The sequence below is a fragment of the Phoxinus phoxinus genome (genome assembly GCF_949152265.1).
Source record: "Phoxinus phoxinus genome assembly, chromosome: 1".
NCBI lineage: Eukaryota > Metazoa > Chordata > Actinopteri > Cypriniformes > Leuciscidae > Phoxinus > Phoxinus phoxinus.
The window spans coordinates 17,261,358-17,276,842 of NC_136876.1; the positions used below are offsets into that span (position 1 = coordinate 17,261,358).

At 40.1% G+C, this 15,485-nt stretch overlaps 2 protein-coding genes across 5 annotated transcripts in view; one reads left to right on the top strand and one right to left on the bottom strand.

Annotated features, from left to right (window-relative positions):
- Positions 1-15,485, top strand: part of LOC307009008 (uncharacterized protein) — a 416,885-nt gene that overhangs the window by 87,440 nt on the left and 313,960 nt on the right. The window lies entirely within an intron of this gene.
- rab3db (RAB3D, member RAS oncogene family, b) lies at positions 1,036-15,439 on the bottom strand. Of its 4 annotated transcripts, none has more exons than XR_013797758.1 (6): positions 15,089-15,299; positions 11,632-11,865; positions 3,642-3,760; positions 3,410-3,534; positions 2,140-2,826; positions 1,036-1,757 (listed from the first exon to the last, which is right to left on the bottom strand). XR_013797758.1 is itself a non-coding variant. In XM_079613652.1 (5 exons), the coding sequence occupies exons 2-5, from the start codon at positions 11,863-11,865 to the stop codon at positions 2,642-2,644; spliced, it is 663 nt and encodes a 220-aa protein (XP_079469778.1). In that variant the 5' UTR covers positions 15,089-15,439; the 3' UTR covers positions 1,036-2,641. The 4 variants fall into 4 exon arrangements, 2 of the variants coding, with proteins under 2 accessions (XP_079469778.1, XP_079469777.1); XR_013797759.1 differs by having other exon boundaries at positions 1,129-1,757; positions 2,275-2,826; XM_079613652.1 differs by having other exon boundaries at positions 1,036-2,826; positions 15,089-15,439.

Here is a 15,485-nt window from a genome sequence, read left to right on the forward strand (position 1 = left end):
ATCAGGTGTGCTCCTACAGAATTCATATTCAAATCCATACTCAATACACATCTGTTTACCTGTGCATTTACTGAATGACCAACTGTGCCACTGTACGTCCGACTGATTACACTGCATTTTATTTTTCATCCTCCTTTGTATTCTAAACTGACCTGAAATGGCACTGAGAATTGGGTAAGAGAGATGAAACCATGCTGATGGCCTGGGTCTGTGGTGGAGTATTGAGTTTGACGTGATTAAACTCGAGGTTCTGTGGGGTGCGGACTGGATCGACTCCATTCCTAGAGCTTTTGAACAAATGGGGGTTTTGGGGTTTGGACTGATGGGGCAGTGAGCCCGAGGTTACCCCGTGAGTCAGTCCTAGAGCTCCTCCTGTACGATTTTAGCCTAAATTTTTAGGGTCCAAAAATCGGGTAAATCGGAGACGTCCAATAGATTTCTTAGACGCCGAAAGAACACCACAGACAGTTTAATCAGCATGAGAAAATCTCACAGTAAAACTGGGAGCTGTGAAAAATATGATACACCGGTGTTTTGCCAGATGAGAAGTTTACTCTTTTAGTTCCTTATATAACCGTTTTAATTTTCCTTGCTTTTATTTTGTGATTATTGTAATTCCGTTCTGTGTAAAGCACTTTGAATTACTATAGTTGTGCTTGCCTTGCCTTAGGTGAACACTTACTCGCCAAGACCAACACTTTGACATTATTTTGTGTGTATTTGACTGTTTAAGCAAAATAAGCAGGGGAAAAGAACTCAATTTAGTACGGAGAGGAGGCTTTATGTGCCGCACTTTGGGTGTGAGCACAAAATCTGCGAGAATGAGTAAAATCCAAGCCCTTAACAGCAACAATATTCATCCAGAGTAAAATAAATGAGTGAGAGGAGGCGGGTTTGTGTCACTCGCTGTCAGAGAGAGAGAGAGAGAGATAGATAGAGAGAGAGAGAGATAGAGATAGAGAGAGAGATAGAGAGAGACCAGCGCACGAACAGCTGCACACGAGAAAGATGCAACAAAATCATACGAAACTGAGAAACAGAGAATGAACCTTATTAGTATTTGTGACTCATGCATGATGAAGGTCGCGACAACACATCACATTACTCCAATAAGACATAAACGATATTCCATAAACTATTTTAATCACATTAAAGCACATTTTACCGCCTAATTATCATTACAATAATGTATCCAGACATTTTACTTTTGAGTCCCATTAGATTCTCAGTAATGTAATTCAGTGATGTTATATAATTGTTTATTTAAATAGACGCAAGTTGTGTAGTGTATCTGAAGATGGTATCGTGTGTCTTTTCTGTGGAAAATTAGTACTGGAAGCGTTTCAGATATTACAGCATTACAATTGAAAAATTTATATATTATATATAAAATTCATCATGAAAAATCATGATAATCGCACACCCCTAATGCATTAACTAATGTTGACAAATGAGACCTTATTGTAAAGTGTCACCGATTTCTTGCATTGAATGTATTTCTTTTATGTAAGAATGGATTCATTCAATATTTACACTGTTTTTATGAATGATGCCAATTTTAGTTAGACATTTAATAAGTTCAAAAAGTATAACGAGATGTTACAAATAAATAATATGTGACAGCATGCTGCTCATTTTGAGTTTTAGATCGTTTATTTGCTATCTTATAATTTAAGAAAATGCTCATTCCAAAAAAATAACTTGTAAAACATTAATATTTCTGGGTGTGAACACGCAGAAGCTATAGAAGCTTGTTTCTGCCACGGAATAAAAAATAAATAGTTAATTCTGACTTTATTTCTCGCAATTGCTAGTTCATATTTCGAAATTATGACTTTTTTTTCTATGAACTTTTAGAAAAGATGTTAGAAAAGCGTTTGGAAAATATGGATTTTTAAGTTATAGAAAGTCAGATTTGCGAGATATAAAATTGCTTTTCAGACTTTTTAAGAAATAGTCAGAATTGTGATGCTTGCAATTAAAAAAAGTTATTGCAAGTTCATAACTCAGAACTCTGACTTTTTTCCCCTCGCAATTTCAAGTCTCTCGCAATTGCAAGAAAAAAGGTCAGAATTTAGAGACAAAAAGTCACAATTACCTTTTTCATTTTTTTATTCCGTGGCAGAAACAAGCTTCCACAAGTCTCAAAAATCAGCTCACGATTGCACATATCAGAAAAACAGAGTGTATTTATCTCAATAATGGTGAGGGGTTTTAAGCAGATGGACACCCAGATAGACAATACAAGAGCTGTGGACGTTACAGGCCAGGTACTGTATCTGTCGAGAAAGCCAACATGTGCTAAAACCAGAAAGACAGAGAAAAGATGGCGAACATGGTGAAGAGCGTGAGGAATGGGTGTGTGGATGAACCTCTGAAGGCTTGCAGTATCTCCAGTTGTTTACGTCCCTGCGTGTGCACGTGTGAATACTGTACGTAAGGGGCGTCACGTAGCTCACTTAGATACCAATCCACACCATCCTATCTCGACTTCCACTTATGAATCCACGTCAACAAACAACACTGAGCGCGTTTAGCAGATGCTGTTTGGGTTAAAAGAAGGAAAGCAGAGATTATCCCTAGCAGCGGCGAATAGTGAAGTGAAGTTCTCAACGTGATCGAGAGACAGGGAGAGTCTGTTTTAGCAGGCGCAGCCGGCGTGTCCCTCGGAGGACGTGTCCTGCTGACTGGAGTCTTTATGGTTGGACACCGAACCGTCTCCGTCCAGACTTTCAGTCATCTTGTCACATATCACGTCCACCAGACACTCGAAAACCTGCTTCACGTTGATGTGGTCTTTGGCGCTGGCCTCGAAAAACTGGAAACCTGCGGAGACGAGGAAAAAGGCTGAACGCATTAGAGAAGGATGTGGTAGGAGGAGAGGAAAGACTGAGGGAAAAGATTCATTCATAATTTAAAAAAGACAATTTAAGTAATTGTCATGACATGTTCTCATAGAAATAGGAATTCTTTTATAAAATGCAATAATTATTAAATATTTATAAAATGTAGTCACAAATGTTTTATTTTTAATAAAAATAAAAAATATATATATATATGTAAATATACTGCGTACACACACACACATTTTATTTATTTATATGTAATATATTTAAAAATGTTCATCTTATTTATAAATCACTCTTGTTTATAAAAAAAATTATATTATAAATTGTTAATTAACAGAGGGATAAGGGATAAACTCTGATAAGTGACAGAGGGATAATTAATAAATAAATAAAAACTAATGGCAACAGTAAATGTTTCTACGACATATACAATGATTTTTTAACAGATATATAGGGACACTACATTTTATTCAAAATTAAACACACGAAGGCATGCAGCGTAATTCATGAGAGTAAGCAAATGAAATAGGCAAAAAAGGCTCAAATGTGCTTCCTCTCACCGAGTTCATGAGCCAGTTTCTGACTGTCCTCTGTTGGAATGAGTCGGTCATCTTCCAGGTCACACTTGTTGCCCACCAGTATCACCTGTGCGTTATCCCACGAGTACGTCTTAATCTGTGTGGCCCTAAGAGCAAAGTTGCACATTTATAAGGCAAAATAGCACATTAACGGTAAGATTAAACTTTCTCGATACACGTATAGGGTGAAGATGCACGCGTGTATATCACTGACCAGTCCTGAACGGCGTTGAAGGAGTCCAGGTTTGTGATGTCGTACATTAGCAGGAAGCCCATGGCTCCTCTGTAATACGCTGTAGTGATGGTTCTGTAGCGCTCCTGTCCTGCTGTGTCCTAAACAACATAATCATTACAATTACCATGATTATACACGCATGGTCACAACATCCTGGGATGGGAGGCTGATGATGTGATAAATTGTCTTTATAGTGTGATTACCCATGATGACCAGTAGATGGCAAACAAGAGTTGTTATTTATCTGGTGTCAAGTTTGGAGAGCCTTGTGTTGTATGATCATCCATTTGACATATTTTGTTTTTAAATCCTCATAATGTTTAACCTTTTATGCACATCAAAACAACAGCACCACCAATATTTATATATTAAATGTTAAGATGTTGAGATCAGAGATTCACAGAGAATCAAATGGAAACAGAGAGGCACTTTCTGACATCCTGCCCCAATTTTAAAAACATTAGGGACACTTTCTATCCCCATTTCAGAACCTATCAGAAAGACTTCCATCAGAAATCAAATATGGACAAACCCCCACACCTGCTAGGAGAAAGCCCAGCGAGCTCAAACCTGGCTGCCAGACGTGTGAGGTCCTGTCACGACGAAAGAGCCTCCAACACACACACACACACTATACGCCTAGAGACACTGATATAAATATTAGAAGATTCAACATTTTTATTGCTATGTTTATTTTCATGTAAACATTTAATTTTTTATGAATTATTATTCATTTTTATTTTTTATTGTATGGTGTTATTAATCAAGGAGTGTGGTTCCAGAGCCCAAGCCATGCGTGGAGGTGATCCCGACTATCTCTATTCGGTACCTCTCAACCTCACGCACGATCTCAGGCTCTTTCCCCGCCAGCGAGGTGACGTTCCACATCCCTAAAGCTAGTTTCCGTGTCCAGAGATCGGGTTGTCGATCCTCTAACCACAGGCCCCTTACAGTCCCTCCTGCAGGTGGTGAGCCCACGGGAAGGCGGCCCCACGTCGCTCCTTCGGGTTAAGCCCGGCCAGGCCCCATGGGGGGAGGCCCGGCCACCAGGCGCTCACACACGAGCCCCAACCCAGGGCCAGGAGAAGCCCTCGATTTACCGGTCAACTTCCTACTCTCGCCTATGGTCTTGAGCTGTGGGTCATGACCGAAAGGACAAGATCCCGGATACAGGCGGCTGAAATGAGCTTTCTCCGCAGGGTGGCTGGGCGATCCCTTAGAGATAGGGTGAGGAGCTCTGGGTCACTCGGGAGGAGCTCACAATAGAGCCGCTGCTCCTCCACATCGAGAGGGGTCAGCTGAGGTGGCCACGATGCCTCCTGGACGCCTTCCCGGGAAGATGTTCCGGGCGCGTCCCACCCGAAGACCTAGGACACGCTGGAGGGATTATGTCTCACGGCTGGCCTGGGAACGCCTCGGTGTCCCCCCGGAAGAGCTGGAGGAAGTGTCTGGGGAGAGGGAAGTCTGGGTGTCTCTGCTTAGACTGCTGCCCCCGCGACCCGGCCCGAGATAAGCGGAAGAAGATGTATGTATGTATGTAGTGTTATTAATGCTTTAGCAATGTAAAGATTTCTTTCACCATGCCAATAAAGACATTTGAATATTTGAATCAGACAGAAAGACAGACAGACAGACACAAACACAGACAGACAGACAGATGGATAGACAGACAGAATTTTTTTTAAAATTACAAATCATCCAACCACGTTTACGACTATTGGCCTGGGTTGGCACATCAACTATGCGTCATCTCTTAGAAACCTGCTATTGACCAAATAAAATTTGCATGAAAAGCCTTGCGATCATCAGAGAGGGAGGAGAGAAAGGGTTGCCTGGGCAGCCAGTGGGTCACACAGGTTTACACGTCAGTGATGTCACCCATTAATGCTTGGCAGGAGTGACAGACAGCAAAGATCAGCTCCAATGAGCAGTCAGGACAAAAAAAAAAAAAGCTGGAAGACTTGTCAGAATACAGACCGGTGAAATAACAAAAAAAAAGCCTGCATAGAAGAATTCATTATTACTACATAAAAGCCATACACGTATAAAGGCCAAGACACAAGAAACAAATGCAATGATTTGCCCACACACACACACACACACACACACACACACACACACACACACACACACACACACACACACACACACACACACACACACGCACACGCACACACACGCACACACGTGAGGTTAAGTGTCCCAGCGCTCAATCAATGTCCCCTTTTAGGATTTGCACACAAAACCTTTCCTTTACCAGCCCAGATTTTCAACAACTAGCCTATTTCCATTTCTAAATTATGCATAAGAAACTGCAAAAATGCATTGCAAAAGAATCGTTCCAGTGCATCTGCAGAGCTCTTTCTTCCAAACTCAAACTCGCGGTCTCATTCCAGTCCAGTCATGGATGACCGATGCAGAGGTTTTGCATGGCCAGGAGGCGCTTTTATCAGAAACTAACACACACAAGCCTTTTCTAGGTCTGGATCAGAGCCACAGCACACATTAAGACTAAATGCACTGTGTGCGCAGCTATCCATTTCACATTCATACCTAAAGAAAAGCTACTTTCATTTAGATTATATTCAGAATAGCACACTACTCTTACTATTTCTGCAATATATAAGAAGAGTATGCAAATGTTTTGTATGCATAAAATACCTGGATGAACTACAGTATACTGCGGATGGATTATACTGCATGAGATACTGTATCCCACAATGCACTGCACTCGAGTTGACCTACATGTCAAGACGGATTAACGACAGATGTGATAACCAACTGATATAAGCTGCATGATCAAACGGCCAAAAGTTGACGTTTTTTTTCACATAGAATTGGATTAAAATTATACATTTGTGAAATTATAACTGGATGACATTTACTCTAAATTAAACATGCATGAGTCATGTGATAAACATGTAGACTACTTAAGTATGCAGGAAGTAGTATGTACTTTGTCACATGTATACTAGATTTTACTAAAGGATACTAGAGTTTGTACATTTTTATTGATGAATAATTTCATATACAGTAGTTTCACATACTAGCATTTAAAGTTTTTTTTTCAAATATTATCTTTCATGACGTGTGTAATGCAGATGTTTGTGACTGTAAACGGTCTGTAAAGTTGCAAAGATCAATAGGGGTGTGCATTGGCACTGCCCTCACAATTCGATTCGATTACGATTCACCAGGTAACGATTCGATTCAATTCGATTCTACGATGCATTGCGATGCATCAAAATTCTACTGCACACAACAAGGCAAATTTTTCATCAGTCATGAGGCAATACAAGCAGTCATATATTGAACAACAGATTTTATTGGCTGCTATATGTGTGTATTATCACTACCATTATCACTGCTGTATCTTTGACATAAATGTCATTAAACAAAATAAAATTGAATGGTACAGGGTATTGTATAGCCTATGGCATTTTCAAACCTGAAAAAGAAAACATAAATCACTGCTTTAGGGCTGTAATCTCCCAATCGATTAGTCGATTGTTGGTCGATACGTTTTGGCTTGACCAAAATTCTGATTGGTCGATTTTTTGCCGCGTTCATTTCATCAGTTTTGCCGCGTTCATTTCATCAGTTTTGCCGCGTTCATTTAATTCGTTTTGCGCGTTCATTTAATTCATTTTGCGCGTTCATTTCATCAGGTGGAAAGCACTAATTGCTAATGGGGGTGTTTTCAGAGCACCCCTGTTTCACAGGTAACAGTCTGTCTTCAGAACACCCCCCTTGTTTTCACTTCTTTTGGATTATCCCAACCCACTGGAGAAGAGAGACAGTCAGATTGAAGAAAGTAGGCTATAAGGTTTGCTGAATATTATTTATTTAATTGAGAGACCGTTTAATTCATAGTCAGTCCTCTTCTACCATGTCAACAAAGACATCGGCAGCATTTTTTTTTAGAAGACGCGGGAACATATTATTGGAGCCCAATGCGCGCACTCGCGCAGTGCCACTGTTTGTATTAGTTTTGAGCCTATGCTTTATTTTTCAGTTATTCACTTTATTTCGTTTTTGCTCTTGATCTGGTTTGTTTAATAAATAAAATTTTTTTATTAAAATGGACGTGCCTTTTGTGTTTAAGAGTAAAGCTTTAAGTTAATAATAGTCTATTCGTGTCTCAGCCGCGAAGCTGCGCTCCTGTGTTCAGCCTCGTCTTGTTAAGTTTCCCATTAACTTCGTAGAATCGAAATGTGCCCAGATGTCCGCTTTTCCAAGCTTTGGGTGCGTTTTTAATTACCCGTCTATCGCGGTCATCTCCCTCCGCCTCAGCCGTCTTGATTGTTGTTGTTGTTATGCCCACGGAAGTAATAAACTTCACAACTTTATTGTCCAACTCAAGGCCAGAAAATAAACAGTGACATAATCGATTATGGCACTTTGCCGCATCGATGCTGAATCGTGCATATCCCGCATTGCGATGCATCGCCGAATCGATTATTGTTGACACCACTAAAGATCAAATACGGTAATGGACGTTTCGTTTCCGACACGTGCTTTAAGCGGTAGACCAATCACAACAGACTGGGCCACCTGACCAATCAGAGCAGAGTAGACCAATCACAACAGACTGGGCCATCTGACCAATCAAAGCAGAGAAGACCAATCACAACAGACTGGGCCATCTGACCAATCAGAGCAGAGAAGACCAATCACAACAGACTGGGCCAACTGACTAATCAGAGCAGAGTAGACCAATCACAACAGACTGGGCCATCTGACCAATCAGAGCAGAGCAGACCAATCACAAAAGACTGGGCCATCTGACCAATCAGAGCAGAGTAGACCAATCACAACAGACTGGGCCATCTGACCAATCAGAGCAGAGAATACCAATCACAACAGACTGGGCCAACTGACCAATCAGAGCAGAGTTGACCAATCACAACAGACTGGGCCATCTGACCAATCACAACAGACAAGGCTGCCTGACCAATCAGAGCAGTGTAGACCAATCACAACAGACTGGGCCATCTGACCAATCACAACAGACAAGGCTGCCTGACCAATCAGAGCAGAGTAGACCAATCACAACAGACTGGGCCATCTGACCAATCACAACAGACAAGGCTGCCTGACCAATCAGAGCAGAGTTGACCAATCACAACAGACTGGGCCATCTGACCAATCACAACAGACAAGGCTGCCTGACCAATCAGAGCAGAGTAGACCAATCACAACAGACTGGGCCATCTGACCAATCAGCGCAGAGAAGACCAATCACAACAGACTGGGCCATCTGACCAATCACAACAGACTGGGCCATCTGACCAATCACAACAGACAAGGCTGCCTGACCAATCAGAGCAGAGTAGACCAATCTCAACAGACTGGGCCATCTGACCAATCAGAGCAGAGTAGACCAATCACAACAGACTGGGTCATCTGACCAATCACAGAAGAGTAGACCAATCACAACAGACTGGGCCATCTGACCAATCAGAGCAGAGAAGACCAATCACAACAGACTGGGTCATCTGACCAATCAGAGCAGAGAAGACCAATCACAACAGACTGGGCCATCTGACCAATCAGAGCAGAGAAGACCAATCACAACAGACTGGGCCATCTGACCAATCAGAGCAGACAAGGCTGCCTGACCAATCAGAGCAGAGTAGACCAATCTCAACAGACTGGGCCATCTGACCAATCAGAGCAGAGTAGACCAATCACAACAGACTGGGCCATCTGACCAATCAGCGCAGAGAAGACCAATCACAACAGACTGGGCCATCTGACCAATCAGAGCAGACAAGGCTGCCTGACCAATCAGAGCAGAGTAGACCAATCTCAACAGACTGGGCCATCTGACCAATCAGAGCAGAGTAGACCAATCACAACAGACTGGGTCATCTGACCAATCACAGAAGAGTAGACCAATCACAACAGACTGGGCCATCTGACCAATCAGAGCAGAGAAGACCAATCACAACAGACTGGGTCATCTGACCAATCAGAGCAGAGAAGACCAATCACAACAGACTGGGCCATCTGACCAATCAGAGCAGAGTAGACCAATCACAACAGACTGGGCCATCTGACCAATCACAACAGACAAGGCTGCCTGACCAATCAGAGCAGTGTAGACCAATCACAACAAGACTGGGCCATTTGACCAATCAGAACAGAGAAGACCAATCACAACAGATGAGGCCATCTGACCAATCAGAGCAGAGTAGCTCTCAGAAAGGAGAGGTTTATAAAGACAATCCTTTATCAAACCGACACAGAGAAAAGAGGTGATGCTGCAATGTATATTATAAGAAAATGAAAGTGTTTTTTGACCTTGGATGCATGTAAACCTTTTGTAGAAGACTTCCAAAACAAACCTTTAAAATAGTATAATAGGGCACTTTATTGTGCAGGTAGCAGCACACTAGTATTCCAGCTAATCCACAATTTGGAAAACTTCACTCCCACTCAAATCACTGTACCAGCCAGCAACTGACATTACAGCACATCTACACACCCATCTGCGGCTGATAATTATGGCTTTCTTTAATAACACAACAGTAATCTGACCTTCAGTCCCCGAGGCTAAATCTTAGAGCTCACATGCAAACAAAGCACAACACAGAAACATTCTCAAAAGTCCCTGTTAGTCATTTTACAGCATATACTATTATCCTAGAAGTCATTCTGCATCTGCAAAATTGCAACTGTAGTTAATTCCACAAACATGCATGATCCACTGAATCTTAAAGCTGGTTTATACATGTATGCATGATTTGTAATATGCCAGTTACGCACTTTCTGACTTCACTCTTAAAAATAAAGGAAACATTTTTGGTTTCCTTTAAGAACCTTTCAGTAAAGAGTTCAAAAGAACCATGTTTTTCTTAGTGTGAAGAACATTTGAATAATTAAAAAAAAAAATTATGTTTGATGGAAAGATTCCATGGATGTTAAAGGTTCTTCATAGAACCATTGATGCCGATAAAGAACCTTTACTTTTAGAATGTCTACGACTATTGCACTTGTGATTAGGGGTTTAAAGGAACACTTCACCTTTTTTGGAATTCAGACAATCTCCGGGACTGGCGGTAGCACTTTTAGCATAGCTTAGCATAGATCATTGAATCTGATTAGACCGTAAGCATCTCTCTCAAAAAAATGACCAAAGAGTTTCGATATTTTTACTATTTAAAACTTGACTCTTCTGTAGTTACATCGTGTACTAAGACTGACAGAAAATGAAAAGTTGCGATTTTCAAGGCCAATATGACTATGAACTATAGACTCTCATTCCTGCGTAATAATCAAGGAACAATGATATTACAAACTTAGTGTCGGTCACGTTGGAAGTTACCTAGCTGGGGACTATTGTCAGGCTCTGCTTAATATCATTGCACCTGCTGGTACGGCAGCAGTTCCTTGATTATTACGCAGGAATGAGAGTAAAGTTCCTAGTCATATTGTCCTTGAAAATCGCAACTTTTCATTTTCTGTCGGTCTTAGTACACAATGTAACTACAGAAGAGTCAAGTTTTAAATAGGAAAAATATCGAAACTCTTTGGTCATTTTTTTGAGAGAGATGATAACGGTCTAATCAGATTCAATGATTTATGCTAAGCTATGCTAAAAGTGCTACCGCCAGACCCGGAGATCGGCTGAATGGATTGAAAACGGTAAAACTCAACTGTTTAACTCTAGGGGAGTTGGAAAATTAGCCTATTTCCAAAAAAAGTGAAGTGTTCCTTTAAAAGCAATTTACAGAAATTGGACTTAGAGGGTGTGGTTATAAGCCAATTTAAAAAGTTTTAGAGTTGAATAGAGATTCAAAAATGTATATAAATATAAACATTTTCATGAATTCATTGATTTCATAAACCAATTTCATTCATTTCCACGTTCTTTTCTTAGGCTTGAACTATCGGCGAACTTGACCTTTAAATACAGTTTGAAGAGAATTTCTCCAATTACTGATCAGGTGAAAATCAAACGTACCCAGATTTGTAGTTTGATCCTCTTGTTGTTGCGAAAAACGGTTTTCACCTTAAAGTCGATGCCCACCGTGCTGACGAAGGCGGAAGTGAAGGAATCATCCGCGTAGCGAAACAAGAAGCTGGTTTTACCCACACTGCTGTTGCCGATGATGAGGAGCTTGAACATGTAGTCGAAGTTTTGGTCAGCCGCGTCTTTCTGTGACGACTGGAGGTGTGAGTTGGCCACTGATGCCATCTGATAGAGAGGAAAAGAGATTTCAAAAATCAATACAAGATTTGAGAAATTATGACCTTATATTTCATTTAGAAGCTGCCTACAACTATTTAAATACATCAAACTATATGAAATTTGTTAGTCCAAATTGTGTCATTTCAAGTCGACGTGAAATCAAAATCGACCCCATTAAAATTTCTAAACACATTCAACATACAGCCCAACATTTTTTCTAATCAAACGGTCTCACTGTTTCGGGTTGACTTCAAATAAATGACACATTCAGGTCTGAAAACGAATCTCCGTTTACCCTCAGAGCACAACCTTCAGAAGCAGCCATCATCTCCGCCGACAGGAGAGCCCAAACTAACAAGCAAACACAACCCCTCCACCCTTCAGCTGATCAATCAGACCCTCACGGCCCGTCTCCATCGCGACGGGCCCCCAAACAAAGCATGCAGAGCCATTAACAGGCGCTCCGAACACCACTCCACTCCAGAGGTGGAGATGTTACAACAAAGAGACCGACTGCCCACGGCAGCTATTGTCTCAAGGACACAAAAGCACTTGTTAGCTAGGATCTTTCTGAACTCGTTTGCGGCAAGTTTGTGAGTTGGAGGGGCTGAAGGACTGATATTCATGCTCAGTTTCACGGTTTTGTGTGCGAGAAGCTTGCAACTGGTCTGGTGGTTAATCCTAACGTTCAGATTACAGTGTAGAGTAGGGTTGCAAAATCCTTGGGCAAGACTATAAGAAACACTCAAGAGGTTTGGAAACATCTTCCTATTTTGAAACGAAGCACATATGAATTAAGTGGATAGTTTACTCACAGCTTGGGATTAAAAAAAAAAAAAAAAACTTTTATTCAGCAAGGATGCATTAAATTGATCAAAAGTGACAGCAGCATAACTGTTGTCAACATCGATGATAATCAGAAATGTTTCTTGAGCAGCAAATCATCATATTAGAATGATCTCTGAAGGATCATGTGACACTGAAGACTGGAGTAATGATGCTGAAAATTCAGCTTTACCATCACAGGAATAAATTACATTTTACAATATATTCAAACAAAAACAGTTATTTTATATTGTAATAATATTTTCCAATATTATATATTTTCACAGCCTTGGTGAACATAGACTTTTTTTGTAAAATATATATATATTTTTTTTAAATCTCATCAAACCCAAAATTGGACGATAATATAGAATGATAGTTGAGACTGGCAAAAAAAAAAGGCATCATTAAAAAAAATCATAAATGTAGCCTGTACGACTACATAATTCCAAGTCTTTCTGAAACCAATAATGACATATTTATTGTGAACTATCACTTTAAAAAAAAAAAAACCTTAGAATAATATCTTTCAATTCACAATTATATGCATTTATATGTAAATGCAGATATTACATGCATACTTTTCTATTCAACGTCGTTTTAACTTGCAGTTACTGCCTTATTGTTAGAATGAACACTAAAGTTGTTTCTTAGGCCTTGGCAAAGGATATTAAGCTCCCTAAAAGCCCTTGTCACATGCTGAGCATGTGCACTGGCTACATGAGGCCTTCCAATATTAAAACAGAAGACAAAGACATTCAAATAATTTTATTTTCTAATAATGAGACACTGGCGACCCAAATCCCCCTATAGCTGCTTTGTTTTTATTTATGGTCATTTCTGCAGTTCAAATGTGCATCTGTATGAAACCATAAACCAGATCTGATAAGGCGAACATATGCTCTGCATTCATTTTACAGCTCTATTTAATAGTGTTATACCAAATGGCACTCAGCACAGGTCTCAGTCCATTAGCAGGAACACTGAATCCCATCCCAATTGTCCCATTAAGAAGATAAATCAATAATGCTTATGCTATGGACTGTATAAAAACCCCTTCCCCCAATTAACATTACGTTTTTCACATTAATAATAAAGACCCACTACCACAAGAACTATGGCATCACCTTCATCCATGTAATCTTTATGAGGAACATTGTACACAGTTTGATTTGCCCGGTTACCATTGCACAATTATGTCTTTGTGTCTAATTTGACGTTCAAAAGTTTCAGTATGATGTTCTGATAAACTATGCATAAACTATGAATGAATGATGCATGATATGCGCAAGGATACCAGAAAGGGACGTGATGTAACTAATCATAAAATAGTTGTACATGGAACAAATGGCAAACGCATCTTCGCATTAACCAGAAGTTCATTCGCCAGCAGGATGATTTACAGCTTTACAGCTGGAGGAAAAAATATGCTTTAAGTCAAATAGCAGCTTCACCTTTCGGGAATGTCTTGCCTCATAGACTTCCATTGGATGTGTTTTACTACATGTCATTTGTACAGCATTAAATGAACACAACTCCATTTCAATTATCAGATCTCTCTGCAAAAACTCAAGAGACCTGCAGGACCAAAATGCACCTCAGCTGGTCTGGATGTCCCATGGCTGGCTATAGATCAGTGATCTGTAACATCTGAGATTCACCAGAGCGGGCCAAATGGTGTTTTGAGGGACGGGGTCTCTGGTTACCATGGTGCTGCTGATCTGTCTATTGATCGTCTGGCAGATGTCCACAACTGTGTTCCAGCATAATGGAATTAAACAGGACCATTTGTTTTCATGCATTGCAGACAATCACAACTACATTTCATAAAATACATATAATATCTAATGAATGTAAATCAATAATGTGTTGTTTGATTCATGCATGCAGGAGGTTTACCATACAACAATAACAGCAATAAATAAATAATAATTAAATAAATGAATACATAAATAAAGTGATTGATTGATTAAATTAATGAAAAGGAAAGGGTATACATCCTTCACAGAACTTAATAATCTCAACTTTCTTTTCAGCCTGTCATTCCTAACAGAAAGAATACCATAACATATCACATAATACTTTGATATGTACAGTAGGCTACCATGGTATTTTAAAGTAGCCTACCTCGAAGGTAATTGTACCACAGAAAATGGATAGGCTACTTTAGTGTTCTTAGATTGAACTCAAATATTAACTCTCTGACGTTCTAAACCATTTTAAAGACCAACAATAACATAATCACGGTGGCATAATGAAATGTAAACATTTCATATCCTGCATCATGATGAACCAAAGTTCATGAAGCTGCTGTCGTTTTCCCATCCGGAGAAAGATAAATGTTTGTATGAGGGTCAAAAAATAACTTTCAAACGCAAAGTACTACATTGAATTGAGTTCCTACCTTCAGACGGGTAGTCGGCGCTTTATCTCGTGCTCCGGTACAGCCACCGGGACTTCCTCGCGTGGAAAAGCGTATGTAACAAACTCTGTCGTCGGTGTGTGAGTGTTATTGTGATCGTGTGTATGTGTGTGACGGAGCTCCCGGATCTGAAGTGTGTACACAGCGGCTTCCAGCTCCGTCCTGAACAGCACCTCAGCTCTTTTTCTTTCTCTTTACACACTCTTTGTTTTTCAAATAGCCTAGTCTATAGGAAATGTGAATAGGCTATATCGATCTACAGTACTTTTTGATTTTCGATTCCTGCATTTGAATATAATTTTAATTGAGGTAGGATGCGGAATTACAGTTCGTAGAATATAAAAATGTAAGTAAGAATTAAATGAAAAACCTTGGCTAA